Below are 20,434 nucleotides of genomic sequence, written 5' to 3' on the forward strand. Positions count from 1 at the left end.
GCTGTTATCTACACCCCAATTGTATTAAAAATTCTGTGAAAAGGAAATGTGTTCAAACTGTTTAAAATATGTACTGTATATATTACAATTTTCACCATTATTATTGCTCCAATATGACATTTTTCTAATAAAAAGGCTATTTTCAGTGTAGATAATGCGATAATTATCATTAAATTGACTCTTGGCATCTGATGACGAGAGGAGAGTGAGGTAGTAGGTGGTCTCTGTGGTCAGTGGCAGGAAGGAGGGTGGGGGCGGGGGAGCATGGAGGCGCCAGTCACGTGTTGCCTCTTCTGACACCACTTGCCTCCTGATAACAACTCTCTCACCAATGCCCCCCTGACACCATTTTATCACCCTTTCAGCTGGTTGTCAGCTGCCTGGCTGACAACCTGCTTCCCATGAGAATACGTAACTTACACCACCTGCCCCCTAACAAAAAACCTTAACTACTGACACCACTTGCCACCTGGCAACAACTCTCTCACTAATGCCCCCTGATACCATTTTATCACCATTTTTATCACCATTTCTCCCTAGAAACAATGGGTAAGGATAATAAAACACTACATAACTGTTTACACTCTGGCGAATCATAGTTGATGACAGCCAGCTCCGACGCTTGGCCTCGGTGACCGCTTGGACGAACATTCCTCACTTAATCGAACATTTGTATGTTCCACTGAACATTTGGTACCGAATTCAATTTGTTCGGCTTTTCCGGGAATTCGATAGAGCGGGGTTCGTTAGTCTGAGGAAGCACTGTAGCATGACGTCATCACGTCGCCACACTGCCGTCTGCGCAACTCCCCCTTTCCTGGGAAGGGGAAGGAGAGCCCCAGACCATCCGCGCCAGCGATCCAACCGGCAGTTCTTGGCTGATGCAATTCTGGGAAAGTCTTGTGCCTCTGGCTTCGGAATTTTTGTCACAGTTCTGTGTCTTGTGATGTGGGCTGTCTCTCCAGGTGGTGTGTGAGCCAAGTGTGTGATATTCCAAAGTACCCGGGCTGCATGCGCCCAGGGCATGCGCTGGGTGAGTCCCGGTGGCTCCCCGGCAACCCTCCCGCCCTCTGGTCTGCATTTTTTTTTGCAATTTTTTATATCCAGCCTCAGAACTGGGGCGGGATTCACCAGCTTGGGGGTCTGGGGCTCCCCCCTTCCCACTCCCTGGGAAGGGGGGAGCTGTGCAGACATGCGGCACGGCTCGTGTGACATCATGCATGTTTGCTCGTTTTTCTTTTTGGGGAGTTCTGTCCACTCGTTTGTCGATTTTCGTTGTTAACCAGAATAGGGGTTTGTTTTGTGGCGTTTACCTTTCTGGGTGCCTGTCCCGGTCGATGGCGGATATAGAATGCTCCAAATCACATGTTCATTTCTATGGGCCATTGCTCCCCATGCCTCTGTGAGGGGGGGGCCAGGTTCTGGCTTGTGGTCCCCGGTAGGCTAGAACTCCACCCACATCGACTGATGCAAAATAGTTTGGGTATCCATATCAGCCATGGATAGCTCCAGGGAGCCTCCAGGACTCACCCAGAAAATGGTGTTTCATTACATTCAACGCTGGTTTTTTCACGTTGGTTGAAGCTTAGAATCTGAATTGGTGCATGGCATTTGCTGGGGTGAGTTCTGGGGGCCCCCCTCTCCCCCTCCCGGGGAGGGGAGGGGTATGTGGATGAGCAGCGTGGCAGTAAAGTGTGATTTTTGCTTGTTTGCTTGCTTGTTTTCTTGGGATTGTAGGGAGTTTCTACCTCTGTTCATTTTTTGTTTTTGTTTCTTACCATGTGGGTTTGTTTTGTTATGCCTACTTTTCTGTGTACCTAACCCCGGTCGATGGCAGATAAGGAAAACCCCCAACCACAAGGGGGGGTTTTCCAGGGCCATTGCTCCCTGAAACCTCTCTGACAGGGCCAGGTTCTGGCGCTGGTTCCTGGTAGGTCTGAACTCCATAGCTTATGTCCCAGTCTAATATAAAGTACATTAGCCCGATAAGCTCCGGGGAGCCTCCAGGGCTCACCCAGAAAATGGCGTTTCTTTACATTCAACGCTGGTTTTCTGGGGCGAGCCCCGTCGGCTCCCCGGAGCTATCCAGGCTGAATGGATATGTATAACTTTCTGGCATCAGTCAATGCGTGGAATTCTTGCCTACCGGGGACCACGAGCCAGAACCTGGACCCCTCTAGAGAGGCACGAGGAGCAAGGGCCTATAGAGACCCCCCTTAAAAATTGGGAGCATTCTATATCTGCCATCGACCGAAACAGGCACCCAGAAAGGTAGGCGCCTCAAAACAAACCCCTATTCTGGTAAACTATTGCGACCGAAGACCGAACAGGTGGACAGAACTCCCCAAACGAAATTAGCCCTCATAACGTCATCATGTCGCCGCGCCGCCGTCTGCGCAACCACCTCTCCCCCCCCCCCACCCCCCCGGGAGGGGGAAGGGGGGAGCCCCAGACCCCACCGTCGGCGACCCAACCATTAGTTCTCAGGCTGATGGGATCTGGTGCGGTCGTGCTTCTGGCTCCTGTTTGCAGTTGCAGTTCTGTTCCTGGTGGTCTGAGCTGTCCGTTCCAGTGGTGTGTGGGCCAGGAGCATTATTCCACGGTGCTCAGGCTGCATGCGCCTAGGGTTATCTTCCCTAGGTGCCCTGTAAGTACTGCCCTTGGGGCTTAGGGCTACCTTCCCTGGGTCGCCTTGGGGTCTACCTCCGCTGTGCTGTGTACTGCTCGGTACTTGGCCGCCCTTGGGGTCAGCTGGGTTTTTTTCTTGCCCTTGTTTGTCTCTGGGTAGGGGGTAGTTTTCGTCACTGGCAAGGGCGCGGGGTACTGCACAGCTAGTTTTCACCAATAACAGTGGTCGGCTCTGTTCCGCCTGGGTACGTTGTCCTCTTGCGGGGTTTTTCTTTTGTTTTTGTTTTTGCCTGGTGGGGGGGTCTGCCTGTTTGGTCCCCCCATCGCTGTTCTTGGGGTTTGTCTCCAGATTGTCTACTTGGTGGTCCTCCCTGCTTGGCCCCCGTGAGTGTACACGTCCCGGGGGTTCAGCTATAGCAGTTTGTTGGTAGTTTTGGGTGCCGGTTCGCAGTACCCTGCCTGGGCTTCCCTTAGCGTGTTATCAAGGCTAAGGGCCCTGGAAAACCCCACAGGGGCTACGTGGTCCGCTAGGTGTGTCCCCGGAGTTCCCCCTCGCGTACTGCGAGTTTAACGGTTGCTCTGTCCCCTTGTCTCAGGGGGACACTCACCGGTTTTGCCTCCACCATGCTGCCTGTTGGGTCGGTGATTGTTTTGACCCAGAGTCGTGCGACGTGTGTTGTCTGTACGTACTCCAGTTCACCCAGGCTACTGCGCCTGATATGCGGGTGAGGACAGCTGAGGCGTTGCATGCTCGATTTAGGTTACTGCACCGCGCTAGGTTGGTCGCTGCCCCGGATGCCCCGAGACTGCCCCGTTTTGGTTATAGGGAACCAGACTTGGGGGTGGGGGTCGCTTCGGCTCTGGTTCCGTCCACCCCTCCAAGTCCTTCCCCTTCTGTTGCTCGTTCGGTCCCCCCTCCCCCCCTTGCTGCCGGCTCCTAAACGTCTGAGGGTTTCGGAGCCGGGGCAGGGTTTAGTCGGTTGTGAGACTCGGGCAGTCTCGGGGGTGTCCCCTTCTGGGGCAGTGGCGGAGGCATTCGAGCCTGGTCCTTCTGCCGAAGCTTTTGGGTCTGGCCAGTGGGCCCCCTTTGTTCCTGCTTTGTCGGCTGCTCCCACCTTTTCTTTGGGGATGGGGGCTCAGGAGGACGGCTCGGCCCCGGGCCCTCTGGGTGAGGTTCCTGGGGTTGGCTTGGGGGCCTTGGGCCCCATTGGACCCCGCCTGGGTTTTTTTGCCCTCCGAGCAGGGCTTGGTGTTACAAGAAGAGGGGTTCTCTTTCGCTCTCTCCGCGTACGAATTGGATTTGGTATCCACCCCGTCCCGAGTTAGGTTCCGTGATCCCGAGGGTTCTTCGGTTCCGTCTTTCCAGAGGTTTCCCGCTTCCCGTGTTTCGGCTTCGGAGGTGCGGGAGGCCTTGGCGGTTTACCTCTTGCGTGACCCGGATTATGCCTTCCTGACGGATCCTCGTTCCTTCGTGTACGGATCCCCAGGTTCGTGCTGGTTTCATTATGAGGTTCCGGAGTCATCCTGGTTGGCAGACTGTCCTCTCTTTTCGTTGGAGGCTTGGCACACGTTCTGTCGGTCCCGTGCGCTTGAATGGCGAGAAGTTTCCTTGGCGTTGTAGGTTTTCCTGGGGGGCGCTTTCGAGCATCTGAATGCTTGTTTGTTCGCCCCTGCCCTTCCGCGGGATGTTGGTGTCATGCAGCTTCACGTGCAGGTTCCTTCCCTCTTGGCTGCCTTGATTGCGAAGGATTTGCGGACTCATGGCCTGCTTGCTTCGGCTCTGCATTTCTTTTCCCTCCTTGAGCTATCCTCGGATTGGCTCGAGTTGGATGTGGGAGCGCTTGGGGCCGCTGCTGGGTCTGGTGCGCTGCCCTCGGCTGTGTGGGCATCGTCTGCTTTGTTGAAGCTCTTTGCGCCCATCCTGCGTGATGCAGTTTCGCGGTTCTATGCTTCTCACCTCACGTGTCGTCAGGCGGTGCTAGCTTCCTCCTGTAAGTCTGCCTGGGCCCTGGCTCTTCGTTTATCCTCGCCCTTTTGTCCGTTGCTGTTTGCGGAGGCTGTGGTGGGGCAGTATCTGCAGGCAGCCTCGGTTAGTTGTCGGCCTATGTCGGAGTTGTTGTTGCTCCGGGGGGCTCGTGGGGGGCCTTCCCGGAAGGGGTCGTGCCAGGGCTCGGGGGTTTTTTCGTCGGGGTAGGCCTTTGGTGCCAGATTCGGGGCTGGCGGCGCCTTCGGTTCTGGCTGTTGCTGGACGGAGTGGGCTCCATCCTGTTCGCCGCCTTGGTTCTCGCAAGGTGCGTCGGCCCTTTCACGGTTCGCCCCATTGACGGGGCGGTGGGGGGGCGGCTCGCTCGGTTTGCCCACGTCTGGTCCCACGATTCATGGGCTTTTCGGGTCGTTTCACGCGGCCTGTGGTGGTGTTGGGTGGCTCTTCCTCCCTTGGGGGGTTCGGGGCTTGCGGGGCAGGCCTCTTCTCCTGCGCTCTGTCAGGTCATCTCGGAGTGGGTTCGCTTTGGCGTAGTCGAAACGACGTCGTCCCTCAGGTGGGTTTCCCGCTTGTTTCCGGTTCCGAAACGGGACTGCGCAGACCTCCGGTTCATTCTGGACTTGTCCCGTCTGAACCCGTGGGTGTTGTGCCCCTCCTTTCGTATGACTACGCTGTCCCAGGTCTGTCTTCTCTTGGAGAGGAGCGCTTGGATGGTGTCTCTGGATCTCAAGGACGCGTATTGGCACGTGACGGTTCATCTGGAGTTCAGGGACTGGCTCGGTTTTGTTGTGGGGCGTCAAGGTTACCGCTTTCGTTGTCTTCCCTTTGGGTCGAATCTGGCGCCACGCGTTTTCACACGCCTCACTTGGGTCGTGGTGGCCCGCCTGCGTCTGCTAGGTGTTCGGGTGCTGGCCTATCTCGACGACTGGCTGGTTTGGGCTCCCAGCCGGTCTGTGTGTCTGCTCGAAAGGGATTTGGTTCTTTCCCAGCTCGCCAGGTTCGGGTTCTTGGTGAACTGGAGGAAGTCCCATCTGGTTCCCTCTCAGGTTCGGTCTTGGCTGGGTCTGGTTTGGGACGCTCGGACTGCTTCCTTGTCTCTTCCTCCGGCGGCTCTCTTGCGCCTGCGGTCCCGCCTTCGCCCGTTTCTGAGGGGTTCCCGGGTCACAAGGTGGTTGCTCGAGAGTTTGTGCGGGAGCCTGAACTTTGCCATGATGGTCTACCCGCCGGGTCGGGTGTGGCTTCGTCGGCTGTTCTGGTTCCTTCGGGGCCGGCCCTTCCGCCTCTCTCGCGATCGTTGGGTTCGACCTCCGGGGGCTTTGCGTCAGTTGCTGCGTCGCCGGCTTCCTCTTCGGGTTTTTCGGGGTTCGGTGCCTTGGCGCCTTCCCGTGCCCTCGCTCGATGTGTACGTGGACGCGTCGTCTCGGGAGCAGGTCGGCCGAGCGGACAGCACGGGGGACTTGTGATCCTGTGGTCCTGGGTTTGATCCCAGGCGCCAGCGAGAAACAATGGTCAAAGTTTCTTTCACCCTATGCCTCTGTTACCTAGCAGTAAATTAGGTACCTGGGTGTTAGTCAGCTGTCACAGGCTGCTTCCTGGGGGTGGAGGCCTGGTCGAGGACCGGGCCACGGGGATACTAAAAGCCCCGAAATCATCTCAAGAGAACCTCAAGATAACCTCTTGGCTGGGGTTTTGTGACCAGTGCTCACCAGGCCGGCCAGGGACGGTGGGTTCCGTTTTACCGTCGGGCTCACAGCACAGTGTGGGAGTTCGCAGCAGTGTGTATGTCGCTCCGGAGGATTCGAGTCGCTCGCGGATCGACGATCCGGCTCCATTCGGACTGCACCCCAGTGGTTCATTGTTTGAACCGAGGGGGTTCGATGCGATCCTTGGCCCTTTGGGGCTGGTCGCTTCGGGTGACTCGTCTGCTGAGTTCTCGGGGTTTGGCTCTCCTGGCGGTTCATGTCCGGGGGGTGTCCAACGTCCTGGCGGACGGCCTGTCTCGGTTCCGTCCCCTGTCCTCGGAGTGGACGATCGATGCCGACTCCTTCCGTTGGCTGTGCCGGATGTTCGGGACTCCGGACGTGGATCTCTTCGTGTCGGTGTGGTCGAGGCGTCTTCCAGTTTATGTGGCACCCTTTCCCGACTGCGAAGCCGTCGGGGTCGACGGGCCTTGTCGGGCCTGCGTTGCTTTGGGTCGACGGTTGCAGCCAGTTGTTTCGCCTTCGCGTTGAGGAGTGAGGACAGACCACCGCCCGGGTAAGTCCCTGTTTTTTCCTTATCTTTGGGTAGTTAGCTCCGGAGAGCCGACGGGGCTCCCCTTAGAAATCCAGCGTTGAATGTAATGAAACGCCATTTTCTGGGTGAGTCCCGGAGGCTCCCCGGCATCCCTCCCTCCCTCCAGTCGGCGGTGTTTTTCGCGTTTTTGACATCCAGCCTAAGAACTAATAGTTGGGTCGCTGACGGTGGGATCTGGGGCTCCCCCCTTTTCCCTCCCGGAGAGGGGGGGGGTTGCGCAGACGGCGGCGCGGCGACTTGATGACGTCATGAGGGCTAATTTTTGTTTGGGGAGTTCTGTCCACCTGTTCGGTCTTCGGTCGCAATAGTTTACCAGAATAGGGGTTTGTTTTGGGGCGCCTACCTTTCTGGGTGCCTGTCCCGGTCGATGGCAGACATAGAATGCTCCCAATCATAAGGGGGTTCTCTATAGGCCATTGCTCCTTGTGCCTCTCTAGAGGGGGGCCAGGTTCTGGCTCGTGGTCCCCGGTAGGCAAGAACTCCATGCATTGACTGATGCCAGAAAGTTATACATATCCATTCATCCTGGATAGCTCTGGGAGCCTCCGGGACTCACCCAGAAAATGGCGTTTCATTACATTCAATGCTGAATTTTTGCCAGACTTCCCCGCCCTATTGTGGCCAAAATATGCCACCTACGATTTTTTTCCCTGTGATCAGGGAACACAAATGAACACTTCTATAAGATGAAAGAATTTTTTTGGATTTTTTTTTGTTTCACCTGTGGGTGTTGAAGGCAAAATGGCCCTTAATGGCCTAAGGGTTAAAACGCTTAAAACACAAGGTTTTATTTTTTCTAAATATAAGGAGCAGTACTACCAGAACCTTAACTGTGTTCAACTGATAGCACGATTAATTCCTCCAAAAAATATATGATCAGCTAGTCTGTAGTTGTTACCACATTAGACTGTATGCAGCAGTGACAATCTGTCTGTCTGACCACACATGAACCAAGAGGCCTGGTCAGAGACCTGACTGCTGGGATACTGAATCTCTGTGAACCACCTCAGGGTAAACTCAATGTAAAACTTTTACAATATATGATTTTATTTGCTTATTTTCTCAACAGAAAACATTACTGTCATGATGAATGTTGACACAGCACTGAAAGAAGAGGTAAAAGTAGAGGTTACTGCAAAAGAGCTTAATGTTCATATCTCCGACAAACAAATTCTCCAAGGACATTTCCAGCACCCTGTTAAAGCCGACTTAGTCACATGGACACTTGGTAAGTATCTCTTTCTTTTAAGGGATGTGTGACAATCTCCCTTTTCTTGAATGTCTCCCTTGGTAGCTTCCCAGAGTTTATGCACTGGTATAGCTGAGCCTTGAGAATCCCACCAGGACTCTGATATTCATGCTGGTCTTCTGGGAGCCAGAAACAGAATCTAGCACACACTTTGAGATGAGTGTAGCTTGGGGATCAGAGGAAAACAGGAAGGTAAGTTTGATAAAACAAAACAAGCAACTGCTTAGAAAATAAAAATTGTGCTTAACCTTTCAACTTCATATTACAACCAAGGATGTTCGGTTGGTGGTGCGCATTGCAACCTTGGATGTATTTAGGTACTTCATAAGATACAAAACCGACTGGACATCCCTGTGACACCTCAGGCTGTTAGTAAACATTTGCCATCCTTAAACAAAATATTGTGGGCACTCATCTTCAGCAGACCAACAATGTGGTGTGGACATTAGTGATGGTCTCAATTCTTTGCAGTTCACCATTCAATCCCCAACCATCTAAGTAGTTGGACACCATTCCTTCCCTCCATCCTAACCTAAATCCTTATCCTCTTATCCCTTCCAAGTGCCATATAGTCATAATGGCTTAGTGCTTTCTTCTAATAATTATCTTCTCCTTAGCAGGAAGGCCTCAGTACTGTACTCGCATACCCATGAGCAGCACATGCAACACCAGCTCACAGCAGTGCCATACTGTAAGAATTTGATGATAGAGACATAGATGATTTGAGGAACAGGGAGGGAAAGGAGTGAACAGCACCTAACCAAAACGGGGCGGCTCTAGGGCATCCGAGTGGAGAACCAATCTAGCGCAGCAGCTCCGGAGCATCCGGGTGGAGTACCAATCTAAACCTAGCTTGCAACATGGATGCCGCCTGTACTCTGAACATCAAGGACATCAGAAGCGTACTGGAGAACAAGCAGAGAACACCTCTCGCAAGACTCTGGGTCAAGGTGTCAGTGACCCAACAGGCAGCATGACGGAGGTAAAAGTGGAGACGGTCACCCTGAGACAAGGACACAGCAACCAACGAACTCGCCAAAGACTGGATGGAACCCGGAAGACACATCCAATGGTCTCCCGAGCCCCGACAGGGTTTTCCAGGGCTCGTAGGATGACTGCTATGGGAAGTCATGGCAAGGTGTTGCTAACCGGTTAACACCCAAGATAACAAGGGGTAGATGCAACACTGAAAACCCTGCGACGTGTACAATCACGGGGCCTAGCAGAAGGCCACCAAACACTACGAGTGGAACTATAGCCACACTAGTCAAAGAAAATAAAAAAGAAAACCCAGCAAAAGTACACCGTCCTCAGAAACAACAGGAACCGGTCGCCGCTTAGGTGGTAGGACGCGCAACACCTTGACGCCCTAACCAGCACACCACCACTCCCTACCCAAGGCTAAACAAGGGTCCCAAGAACCAGCTGGCCCCAAGGGGCGAGGCAAATGCCAAGCAGCAAGAACCTCGACAGGAATGGTTCCCGAACGCCCCAGGGAAGATAACCCTGTCATGCAGGGGCAGTACTGACAGGGCGCTCAGGGAAGGAAGCTCCTAAGTGCATGCAGCCCAGGTACTGATGAGGAACACCTGGCCACCGCACAACACAACACACGGCAGGGAAAGCCACGAAGGCAAACACCGCCTAGGAAACCGAGGCCAGAGAATCAGCTTACGAACTGAAGTGCTAGGAAGCCGGCGTGGTGAGGTCCGGGGCCCCCTCCCCCCCTCCCCTTCTCAGGGAGGGGAGGGCTGCGCAGACAAGTTGAGTGGCAGGAAAGTGTGACGTTTGCTTGTTTCCTTGTTACCTTGGGATTGTAGGGAGTTTCTACCTCTCTGTTCGGTCTTTTGTTTTAGTTTCTTACCATGTGAGGTTTGTTTTGATATGCCTACCTTTCTGGGTGTCTAAACCCGGTCGTTGGCAGATAAGGAAACCCCCAACCATGGGGGTTTTCCAGGGCCATTACTCCCTTAGACCTCTCTGAAGGGGCCAGGTTCTGGCTCATGGTCCCTGGTAGGTCTGAAGTCCATAGCTAATGTCCCTGTCTAATATAACATACATTAGCCCGATAAGCTCCAGGGAGCTGTAGGGACTCCCCACAGAAAAGGGGACTTACCCGTGAGGTGGTCGGTGCTCCACACCTCAACTCGAAGTTGAGACAGGCTGCAGCAGCCGACCCAAAATGACACAGGCCCAAATATGCCCAGAAACGTTCACGAACTAGCGTGCAGCCAGGACCCTGTTTGACCGCCAAAAACCCCATGCCCGAATGTCAGGCCAGGATTTGCTCCCAAAAACAGCAGCAAGGGCAGCGAACTTACGAACATCATGGGCATGGGAATAGACCGCAGGTTGGCTAGACTTAATAATCCTGCAGACGACCTGAGAGACCCGTACCCTTGAACAGGGAAGAAGGGAAACCGGACCAATCTAAAGCATGTCCCCGGACACAGAAGCCGTGGCATGCAAATAACGGTGGAGGGCTGCAGTCGGACACAAAACATGATGCACCCCCAGTCTGACCAACCAAGCATCAACAACCCAAGGACCCCTCTAGAAAGCAGCAGTCTCATTCTTCGCCAGAAAAGAAGGAGACGGCTGCAGACAAACAATCCTATCTCTACGACCTAAAGAGCAGAAACTCCTGCGCAGGAGGAGAACATGAAGATCCCCGATCTGACCCCGAGAGGCCAATGCTAACAGGAAAAGAGCCTTCGAAAAACAATCCTGTACCGAAGGGGCCACAATAAACCGAGGAGAAGAGATAGGAGAGCACTCAGTCCAAAGATCAGGACGGCTCAGGCGGCGCATGAGCAGGCCGGAGGTGAAACAACGCACGAGACAGCTTGTGAAATGGCACAGAAGTAACATATATATACCGAAAACAAGCTGAAGCGGCTCCGCCAGCGCTGTACAGTACGAGGTGACAGTATTCGGCATAAGACGGTCCTGGAACAACCACAAGAGAAAGGACAACACCACCCGAACCGAAAGCAGAGTACAACGACGAAGAGTAAGAAAGAAACGGAAGGACCGCCAGGAAACTTCATGCTGCCGCCGAGACTTAGCCCACAGGTGGGACACCATCAACGAAGCCACCAGATCATCATACAACTGGTGATAAATTTGAGTCAAAAATACCAAACACGAAGACTCAAGGAGAAGAGTGAACCAGTCTCGTAACGGACTTGGCTGATCTTCTGAAAGAGGCGGAGCCGCGGAAAAACCTCCGGGTTCAGACACCAAGCAAGCAGAGCCTGAAACCACGGCTGGGCCGGCCACCATGGAGCCAAGAGGACAATGCACTCCTGGTAAGGAGTCTCCAAGCAAGCCAGGACCTGGCGCAACAGCTGAACCAGAGGAAAGAGGTACAGGAACCCCCACCTCGACCAGTCCTGCCGAAAGGTGTCGATCCCAACAGCCTCATGGTCGGGGAAGGGCGCCATGTACAGTATACAGGAAGATGCCTCGACCAAGCCGGTGCGAAAAGGTCCACCTCCGGGAGCCAGAACGTCTGGGCAGAGCCAACTGAATGAGTCGGGGTCGATTTTCCATTCCGTGGACAGGGGAACAAACCATGACAGGCCGCCCGCCAGGACGTTGGACACCCCCCCCCCCAGAAGTGAACCGCCAGGAGAGCCAAACCACGAGAACTCAGCAGGTGAGTCACTCGAAACGAAGCAACCAACTCCAAAAAGCCAAGGACTGCATTAAACCCATTCAGTTCAGGCAATGAACCACCGGGGAGCAGTCCGAATGAAGCTGAATCGTTGATCCCCAGGCGACCCGAACCCTCCGGAGAGCAAACCACTCCGCTGCGAACTCCGCCACCGGACTGTGCACCCAACGGAAGGACGGATTCCACCGCCCCTGGCCGGCCTGGTGAACACTAGTCACAAAACCCCAGTCGAGAGATGACAAGTCCGCGAACACATCAAGCGAGGGTTCGGGTAGGCGTCAAGATACTGAATCCCAAAAAACCCGAAGAGGAAGCCGGCCATGCAGCAGCCGACGTAAGGCCCCCAGGGGTCAAACCCAGCAACTGCGAGAGAGGCGGAAGGGACGTCCTCGAAGGAACCAGAAAAGCTGACGAAACCAAACCCGACTCGGCGGGTAGACCATCATCGCAAAATTCAGGCTCCCGCACAGACCCTCGAGCAACCGCTGGGTGACCCGGGAGCCCCCCTCAGAAACCAGCGCATGCGGGACCACAGCAGAAGGAGAGACTCTGGAGGAAGAGACAAGAAAGCGGTCCAAGAGTCCCACACAAGGCCCAGCCATGTCCAAACCAGGGAGGGAACCAAGAACCAGTTCACCAAGAACCTGAACCCGGCTAGCTGGGAAACCACCACACCCCAGACCAGGAGATACGCAGACCGACTGGGAGCCCAAACCAGCCAGTTAGCGAGGTAAGCCAACACCCTAAAGGTGTTGGTTCATCAAGGTAAAGGTTCATCAAAAAGGTGACACCCCTAGGGTCAACACTTGCAGCAGAGGAGCTCCAGCATATTTCAACAATCCTAAGTATTGTAGTACAGGTTGATGGTAGTGAGTGGTGTCCCAGAGAACATAAAGGTATAGTGCTCTTGAAAAATAGGTGAGATAACAGGAAAGTGCTAAGGGAAGTGAAAAATCGGATGATAAAAATTTTCCCTAGTGTTTACAGTGCAGAGAAGAGCATTCAAGATGGCCACTTGCAAGGGGAAAAGCAAAACAGAGCTTGATTTTGAGGGATTCAATGAAGAAAGCATTGATATTAGCAGTCTACATAACAAGTTGGTAAATTTAGATACTATAGTGAACTCTCATGTAGAAATAATTAGTAAATTGAAAGAAAGTAATGACCATTTGAATAGCAAAGTTTTATGTCTTGAGGGTTTAGTGAAAGACTTGCGCAAGGATAAGAATCAATTGGAAACAAATTGCAAAGCCATGGAAGAAGAAAATATACTCTTAAAAATAGCTTTGGAAGAAGTTAAAGTAAATTTAAACATAAATGACTATAATAGGTTAGGCAAGGAAATTCAACAGGAGAAACAGCTTTTGTCAGCACAGATGGAGGAAGTTACACAGGGAATGGAACAGTGCACGAAGGACATGCAACTCACCTATGTACAAGTGGCCAAGGAGAAGGAGAAAATAGAAGCAGTAAAGGAAGCCAAACACTGCAGCAACCAGGATAAAACAAACATTAGGCTGGAAGTCAGAAAGGAACAGGCATCAAACCCGAAGTTGGTACAAAACACACTCAATTGAAGTGAGTCCCTATTAATTTTAGGTTGCAAAGAAAAGAAGATAACATCTAGGTCAGAAAGAGCTGTAGAAGAGGCAAAAGTAGTAGATAAAATTGTTGGACTAGTGGAAGGTCTTATAACCAAAGAGAATGTCTGTGACTACAGGAGAATTGGTAGGTACGAAAAAGGGAAAGATCGACCCTTGTGGATTACCCTGAATTGTGCTAAACAGATGGAAGAAGTACTAAGAAATGTTAGGAAATTACAAAGTGATGAGGAAGGGAAATTCTGGTTATTAAGACAAGATCTTTCAAAAGAAGAGCAAGAGAAGCTGAAACTGAACTGCGTCAAGGCAAAAACATCTAAATGAGAGCAGGAACGAAGAAGAAATAGTTTTTTTCTGTGGGGAGCCCCTACAGCTCCCTGGAGCTTATCGGGCTAATGTATGTTATATTAGACCAGGACATTAGCTAAGGAGTTCAGACCTACCAGGGACCAGCGCCAGAACCTGGCCCCTTCAGAGAGGTTTCAGGGAGCAATGGCCCTGGAAAACACCTTTGTGGTTGGGGTTTTCCTTATCTGCCATAGACCGGGGTTAGGCACCCAGAAAGGTAGGCATAACAGAACAAACCCCCACATGGTAAAAAACAAACAAAAAACCGAACAGAGAGGTTGAAACTCCCTACAATCACAAGGAAACAAGCAAACATCACACTTTACTGCCGCGCCGATCGTCCACGCAGCCCTCCCCGCCCCGAGAGGGGGAGGGGGGAGCCCCGGACCTACCGCGCCGGCTGCCAAGCTTCAGTTCGTTCGCTAATGTCAACTGGGATAGACGCTTCTCTGGCCTCAGTTTCCTACGCGGTGTTTGCCTTGTGTGGCGTTCACTGCCGTGTGTTGTGTTGTGCGGTGGCCAGGAGTACCTCATCAGTGCCAGGGCTGCATGCGCTTAGTGGCTGACTTCCCTAAGCGCCCTGTGAGTACTGCCCTTGCGTAACAGGGTTATCTTCCCTGGGGCGTTCGGGAACCATTCCCGTAGAGGTTCTTGCTGCTCGGCATTTGCCTTGCCCTTGGGGCCAGGTGGGGCTTGGGGCCCTTGTTTGGCCCTGGGTAAGGATTGGTATTGTGCTGGTTAGGGCGTCAAGGTGTTGCACAGCCTGCCACCTAAGCGGCGGCTGGTTCCTGTTGCCTCTGGTGACAGTGTACTTTTGCGGGGTTTTTCTTTTATTTTTATTTTCATGCCTGGTGGGGGTCTGCCTAGTGTGGCTATATTACCACTGGTAGTGTTTGGCGGCCCTCTGCTAGGCCCCCGTGATTGTACACGTCGCAGGGGTTTTCAGTGCTATCCTCTACCCTCTTGTTATGTTTGGGTTTCTTAACCGGTTAGCAACACCTTGCCCGAGCTTCCCGTATTTGTTACCCCTACGGGCCCTGGAAACCCCTGTCTGGGCTCGGGGGACCATTGAATGTGTCTTCCGGGTTCCAACCCGTCTTGTACGGGATTGTTGGTTGCTGTGCCCTTGTCTCCGGGTGACAGTCGCCATTTTTACCTCCGTCATGCTGCCTGTTGGGTTACTGACACCTTGACCCGGAGTCTTGCGAGAGCTTCTCTGCTCATTCTCCAGTACTCTCCTGATGTTATTACTGTTCAGAGTACAGGCGGCATCCGTGTTGCAAGCTAGGTTAGATTGCTGCAACATGCTAGGTTAGTTTCCCACTCAGATGCCCCGAGGCCGCCCCGTTTGGTTAGGTGCTGTTCGCCCCTTTCCCTCCCTGTTCCCGGCTCCGGTCTGTCTGTGGGTTTCGGGGTCGGGGCGGGGTTTTAGTTGGGGCCGAGACTCGGGCGGTTTTCGGGGGCTGCCCTGTTTGGGTTGGGGGTTGGAGGTTTTTCGAGCCGGTTCCTCCTGCCAAGGCTTCTGGGTCTTACCAGCGGCCCTTTCTTGCTGCCTTTCCCATGGACTCTTGCTTTTCTTTAAGGGCGGAGGGCTTGGAGGATGGCTCTGCCCCGGGGCCTCTGTTGTTGGTTCCCGGGGCTGTTGGGGATGCCTGCTAGCAGTTCTGGGGCGGTTTGCCCCTGCCTGGGTTTTCTGCTGTTGGGCGACGTTTTTCGCCCATCCAGTCTGCTAGCTTCCCACTTTTGCTGGCGTGTTTTTGTATTTTTAGCGTCAGCCACAGCCCCTGCTGGCGGCCATTTTCGTCTGCCGGTTTCCCGGTGTGGCTACCAGGGAGGTGCTGCGGTTTGTTTACATGCGACTGGGTGTGCGAGCGAGCTTCTGGGGTGAGTTTTCACCTTTTTTCAGGGGTTTTTATTCTCCTGTTGTCTTTTCTTTTCTTTTCTGGTGTTTTCTGCCCGTTGCCTGTTTCTCTAGGAACGTTTGGGTGTTGCTTTTACATCGGGTTTTCCATTTTGTCTGTTTTGGGTCTGGGCCTTTGGGTTTGGACTCGGTGTCCCCTGGCTGGTATGCTTGCTCCAACACCTTGTCCCTCGGTTTTCGGTCTGTTATGACTGTTTTCCCAGGGCTTTCTGTCTGGGGGCTGTGCTTTGCCTTTTGTGGTGTTCTCCGCCGGCAAATGTGGTGGTTTGGGCTCCCCCTGGTTCGATTCTTTTGCAATGTATGTACTCACCTAGTTGTGTTTGCGCAGGTGGAGCTCTGGCTCTTTGGTTCCGCCTGTCAACCGTCATTCACCAGGTGTACAGATTCCTGAGCCCATAGGGCTCTATCATATCTACACTTGAAACTGTGTATGGAGTCAGCCTCCACCACATCACTTCCTAAACACAATGTGTGTGTGTACGCATGTGCATGTGTACGCTGTGTGTGTGTGCACATGGGTTTACACACGTGTGTAACATATCTTGTGTGTTTGTGTATATGTATATGCATGTGTATATACATAATGTGTATATGTATGTGTACTTTTTCTTTCGGAAGGGGTTCTGTTCCCTACTCTGTTGACGTGGCGCTGGGGGAGCAGCTTGCTCTGTTGACTCTCGCATGGTCCCGCTGTTGGTGGGCGCTTTTGGTTGTCTTCCGGCCTCTGGTGGCGTCGGTAGACAGCTTCTTCCCCGTTGGGGGGGTTCAGCGCTGGCGGGGTGGGTTTCTTCCCCTGCGCTTCGTCATGTCATCTTGGTGGGTGCGTTGGACGTGGTCGATCCGCCCCATCCTTCTGGGGTTCCTGTCTGCTCCTTGCAGTCATGGACCTTTCGCCTCTGCAGTTCTTCTGGACTTCTTCAGTCTACACCCTGGATTCTATGCCCTCCTCGAGGGACTGTTGTCTCCTGTCCGGTTTCTGTTGGGGCCGGGTGCCTGAATGGTGGCCCTGGACCTCCAAGTCACTTCTTGGCACGTTCCTCCAGTTTTCTGGGACTGGCACAGTTGGTGGTGGGGCTTCAGGCTTGCTGCTTTTGTTGCCTTCCCTATTTTGTAATGGGCACTTGGTATATATATTTTTTTGCATCTTTACCGGATCTTGGTGCCCTGTCTGAGTCTGAGATTCGGTGTTTGGCCTACCTCGACGACTGGCTGGTGTGGGCTCCCAGTCAGTCCGCTTGTCTGCTCGCCAGGGGTGTGGTTCTTTCCAGATTGCCGGGTTTGGTTTCCTGGTGATCCGGAGGCCATTCCATCTGTTTCCGTCCCGTGTTCGGACCTGGGCCTTGTTTAGGGCTATTGGGCCACTCGTTGTTTTTCCCTCCAGAAGTGTTACTGCGGCTGTGGTCCTGCCTTCGCCTGTACATGAGGGGGTCCCGGGTTGCTCAGCGGTTGCTTGAGCAGTTGTGCAGGAGTCTGAACTTCGACGTGCTGGTCTCCCCGCTGAGTCGGGTTTGGCTTCAGCGTCTGTTTGGTTCCTTCGGAGACTCCCCTTCCGCCTCTTGTATTCGTTGGGTTCATTCCTCCGGGGATTTTGTGTTGGTGCTGCGTCACCAGCTTCCTCTTTGGGGTTTTCGGGGTTCCATGCCTTCGCTCGATGTGTTCCCGAACGGGTCATCTCTCGGCTGGGGCTTTGTGACCAGTGTTCACCAGGTCGGCCGAGGTTGGCAGAGTCTGTCCGTCCGTCGGGCTCACAGCACGGTTCGGGAGTTGTGGCTGTCTGGTTTGCGCTTTGGAGGGTTTGGGTCACTCGGTGCTCTACCATTCAGCTCTGTTCGGACTGTTCTCTGGCGGTTCTTGCCGGAACCACAGGGGTTTTGGCTAACCGTGAGGTTCATGTCCGGGGTGTGTCCTGCGTCCTGGCGGACAGCTGTCCCAGTTCATTCCTTTCTTCGCGGATTGGCCAGTCGTCGTCGACTTGTTTTGTTGGCTCTGTCGGACATATGGACTCCTGGCCGTGGATGTCTTCGAGTTGGCATGGTCTAGGCGTCGTCCATTTTATGCGGCGCCCTTTCCCACCTGCGAGGCATTCACGGTGGATGCTTTTCAGCAGGACTGGTCAAGGTTGGGGTACCTGTTCCTCTTCTCTCGGTCCAGCTGTTGCTTCGGGTTCTGGCTCGGTTGCAGCCCATTCCCACGAAAGCAGTCCTTATGGTTCCTTGGTGGCCGGCCCAGCCTTATTTTCAGACGCTGCTTGATAGGTGTTCGAACCCGGGGCGTTTTCCCATGGCTCCGCCTCTTTCGGCAGGTCGAATCGGTCCTGTACGTGACTGGTTCGGCCTTCTCCTCGGCTCTTCGTGTCTGGTATTTTGACGTGGGTATCACCATCTCTGTAGTGTTCAGGTGGCTTTGTTGACGGTGTCCCACCTGCGAGCTTCGTCTTGGCGACAGTATGACGTTTCGTACGCTTTCTTGTGTTTTGTTTCACCTCCGGCCTGCTCATGCGTCGCCTTAGCCGTTCTGGTCCTTCATCAGGGTGCCTTCTTCTCTTCTCGGTTTGTGGTAGCCCCTTCGGTTCAGGTTTCTGCTCTTTGGTACTGGTGGATGATTTGTACGCCTGCAGCCTTTCTCCATCCTGGCGACTGTTGAGACGGCTGCTTTCCGGAGGGATTCTTGGGTTATTGATGCTTGATTAGTTTGGCCGGGGGGTGCGTCCTGTGTTGTCCAGTTGTTTTTTTGCCGTTGCCTGCGTACCGTGTCTGGGGATGCGCTGTGGTTGATCCGGTTCCCCTCGTTACCTGTTTTCCGGGCTCGGGTCTCGTAGGTCGTCCGCAGAGTTTTTCATTCTTCCAGCCTGCGGTCTGTCTTTGCGCCCGTGCTGTTCAGACGTTTACAGCTTTTGCTGCTGTGTTGGCGACATCTGGGCTCATTTCGGGCGCAGGGATTTGAGGGTCGCACAGGTTCTTGGCCACCCATTCTTTATGCGCGTCTGCTCCTGTGCGTTCTTGTTGCCTTGGGTCGCAGTTTGTGACCTGTTGTCTCGGCTTTGCGTTGCAGAGTTTGTGGCGGCCGCCTCCCAGGTTGGCCCTTTCTTTTCCTTCTCTTTGGGTATGAAGCTCCAGGGAGCCGTAGGGGCTCCCCACAGAAAACCAGCGTTGAATGTAATGAAACGCCATTTTCTGGGTGAGCCCCGGAGGCTCCCTGGCAACCCTCCCTCCCTCCCACCGGTCGGCGTTTTTTTCGCGTTGGTTGAAGCTTAGCTTCCGAACTGAAGCTTGGCAGCCGGCGCGGTAGGTCTGGGGCTTCCCCCTCCCCCTCACGGGGCGGGGAGGGCTGCGCGGATGATCGGCGCGGCAGTAAAGTGTGATGTTTGCTTGTTGCTTGTTTCCTTGTGATTGTAGGGAGTTTCTTCCTCTCTGTTCGTTTTTTGTTTGTTTTTTACCATGTGGGGGTTTGTTTTGTTATGCCTACCTTTCTGGGTGCCTAACCCCGGTAAATGGCAGATAAGGAAAACCCCAACCACAAAGGTGTTTTCCAGGGCCATTGCTCCCTGAAACCTCTCTGAAGGGGCCAGGTTCTGGCGCTGGTCCCTTGTAGGTCTGAACTCCTTAGCTAATGACTTGGTCTAATATAACATACATTAGCCTGATAAGCCCCTGGGAGCCTCCGGGGCTCACCCAGAAAATGGTGTTTCATTACATTCAAAGCTGTTTTTTTTTTTTTTTTTTGTGGAGAGCCCCTTCGGCTTCCCAGAGCTGTACCGCACTGATGTATATATATTAGACCGTGGCAACAGTCAATCGATGGAGTTCTAAGCCTACCGGGGACCAGCGCCAGAACCTGGCCCCCTCAAGAGAGGCACAAGGAGCAATGGCCTATAGACATCCCCATGTAATTGGAAGCAGTCTATATCTGCCATCTACCAGGTCAGGTACCCAGAAAGGTAGGAATTTCAAAACAAACCTCAGCTGGTTAAAAATTGCAAACTGAAAGCCGAACTAGCAAGCAGAACTCCCCAATTGAAAACAAGTAAACAAGTATGACGTCACCACAGCCGGCATGCCGCTGTGTGCATGCGCTGGAGGGGGAAAAAAAACGAGACAGATATCAAATAATATACACCTGGAAGATACTGGAGGGCCAAGTACCAAATCTACACAGTAAAATAACAACGTATTGGAGTGAACGATATGGAAGAAAATGCAAAATAGAACCAGTGAAGAGCAGAGGTGCCATAGGCACAATCAGAGAACACTCTATAAACATCAGAGGTCCACGGTTGTTCAACACCCTCCCAGCAAGCATAAGAAATATTGCCGGAACAACCGTGGACATCTTCAAGAGGAAACTAGATTTATTCCTCCAAGGAGTGCCGGACCAACCGGGCTGTGGTGGGTATGTGGGCCTGTGGGCCGCTCCAAGCAACAGCCTAGTGGACCAAACACTCACAAGTCAAGCCTGGCCTCGGGCCGGGCTTGGGGAGTAGAAGAACTCCCAGAACCCCATCAACCAGGTATCAACCAGGAAGGAGGGAAAGGGGGGTTCCTAGACCTCATGCACCGGCTACCCAACCTCAGCTCTCAGCACGGCTGCATAGCGGTGTTGTTCTTCTGTGTTGGTGGTACCTGCTTGATACCTGCTTGATGGGGTTCTGGGAGTTCTTCTACTCCCCAAGTCCGGCCTGAGGCCAGACTTGACTTGTGAGAGTTTGGTCCACCAAGCCAAGGCTTGGAGC

General features: G+C 53.4%; 1 protein-coding gene across 2 annotated transcripts in view; it reads left to right on the forward strand.

The window, feature by feature from the left end:
• Positions 1 to 20,434, forward strand: part of LOC123763243 (nudC domain-containing protein 1) — a 280,109-nt gene that overhangs the window by 84,172 nt on the left and 175,503 nt on the right. For both annotated transcript variants that reach the window (XM_045750346.2, XM_045750347.2), the window contains one exon: positions 7,977 to 8,135. In XM_045750346.2, the coding sequence (XP_045606302.2) occupies positions 7,977 to 8,135 (159 nt within the window). The remainder of the gene's footprint in view (positions 1 to 7,976; positions 8,136 to 20,434) is intronic.

The sequence above is a fragment of the Procambarus clarkii genome, chromosome 49, assembly GCF_040958095.1.
Source record: "Procambarus clarkii isolate CNS0578487 chromosome 49, FALCON_Pclarkii_2.0, whole genome shotgun sequence".
NCBI lineage: Eukaryota > Metazoa > Arthropoda > Malacostraca > Decapoda > Cambaridae > Procambarus > Procambarus clarkii.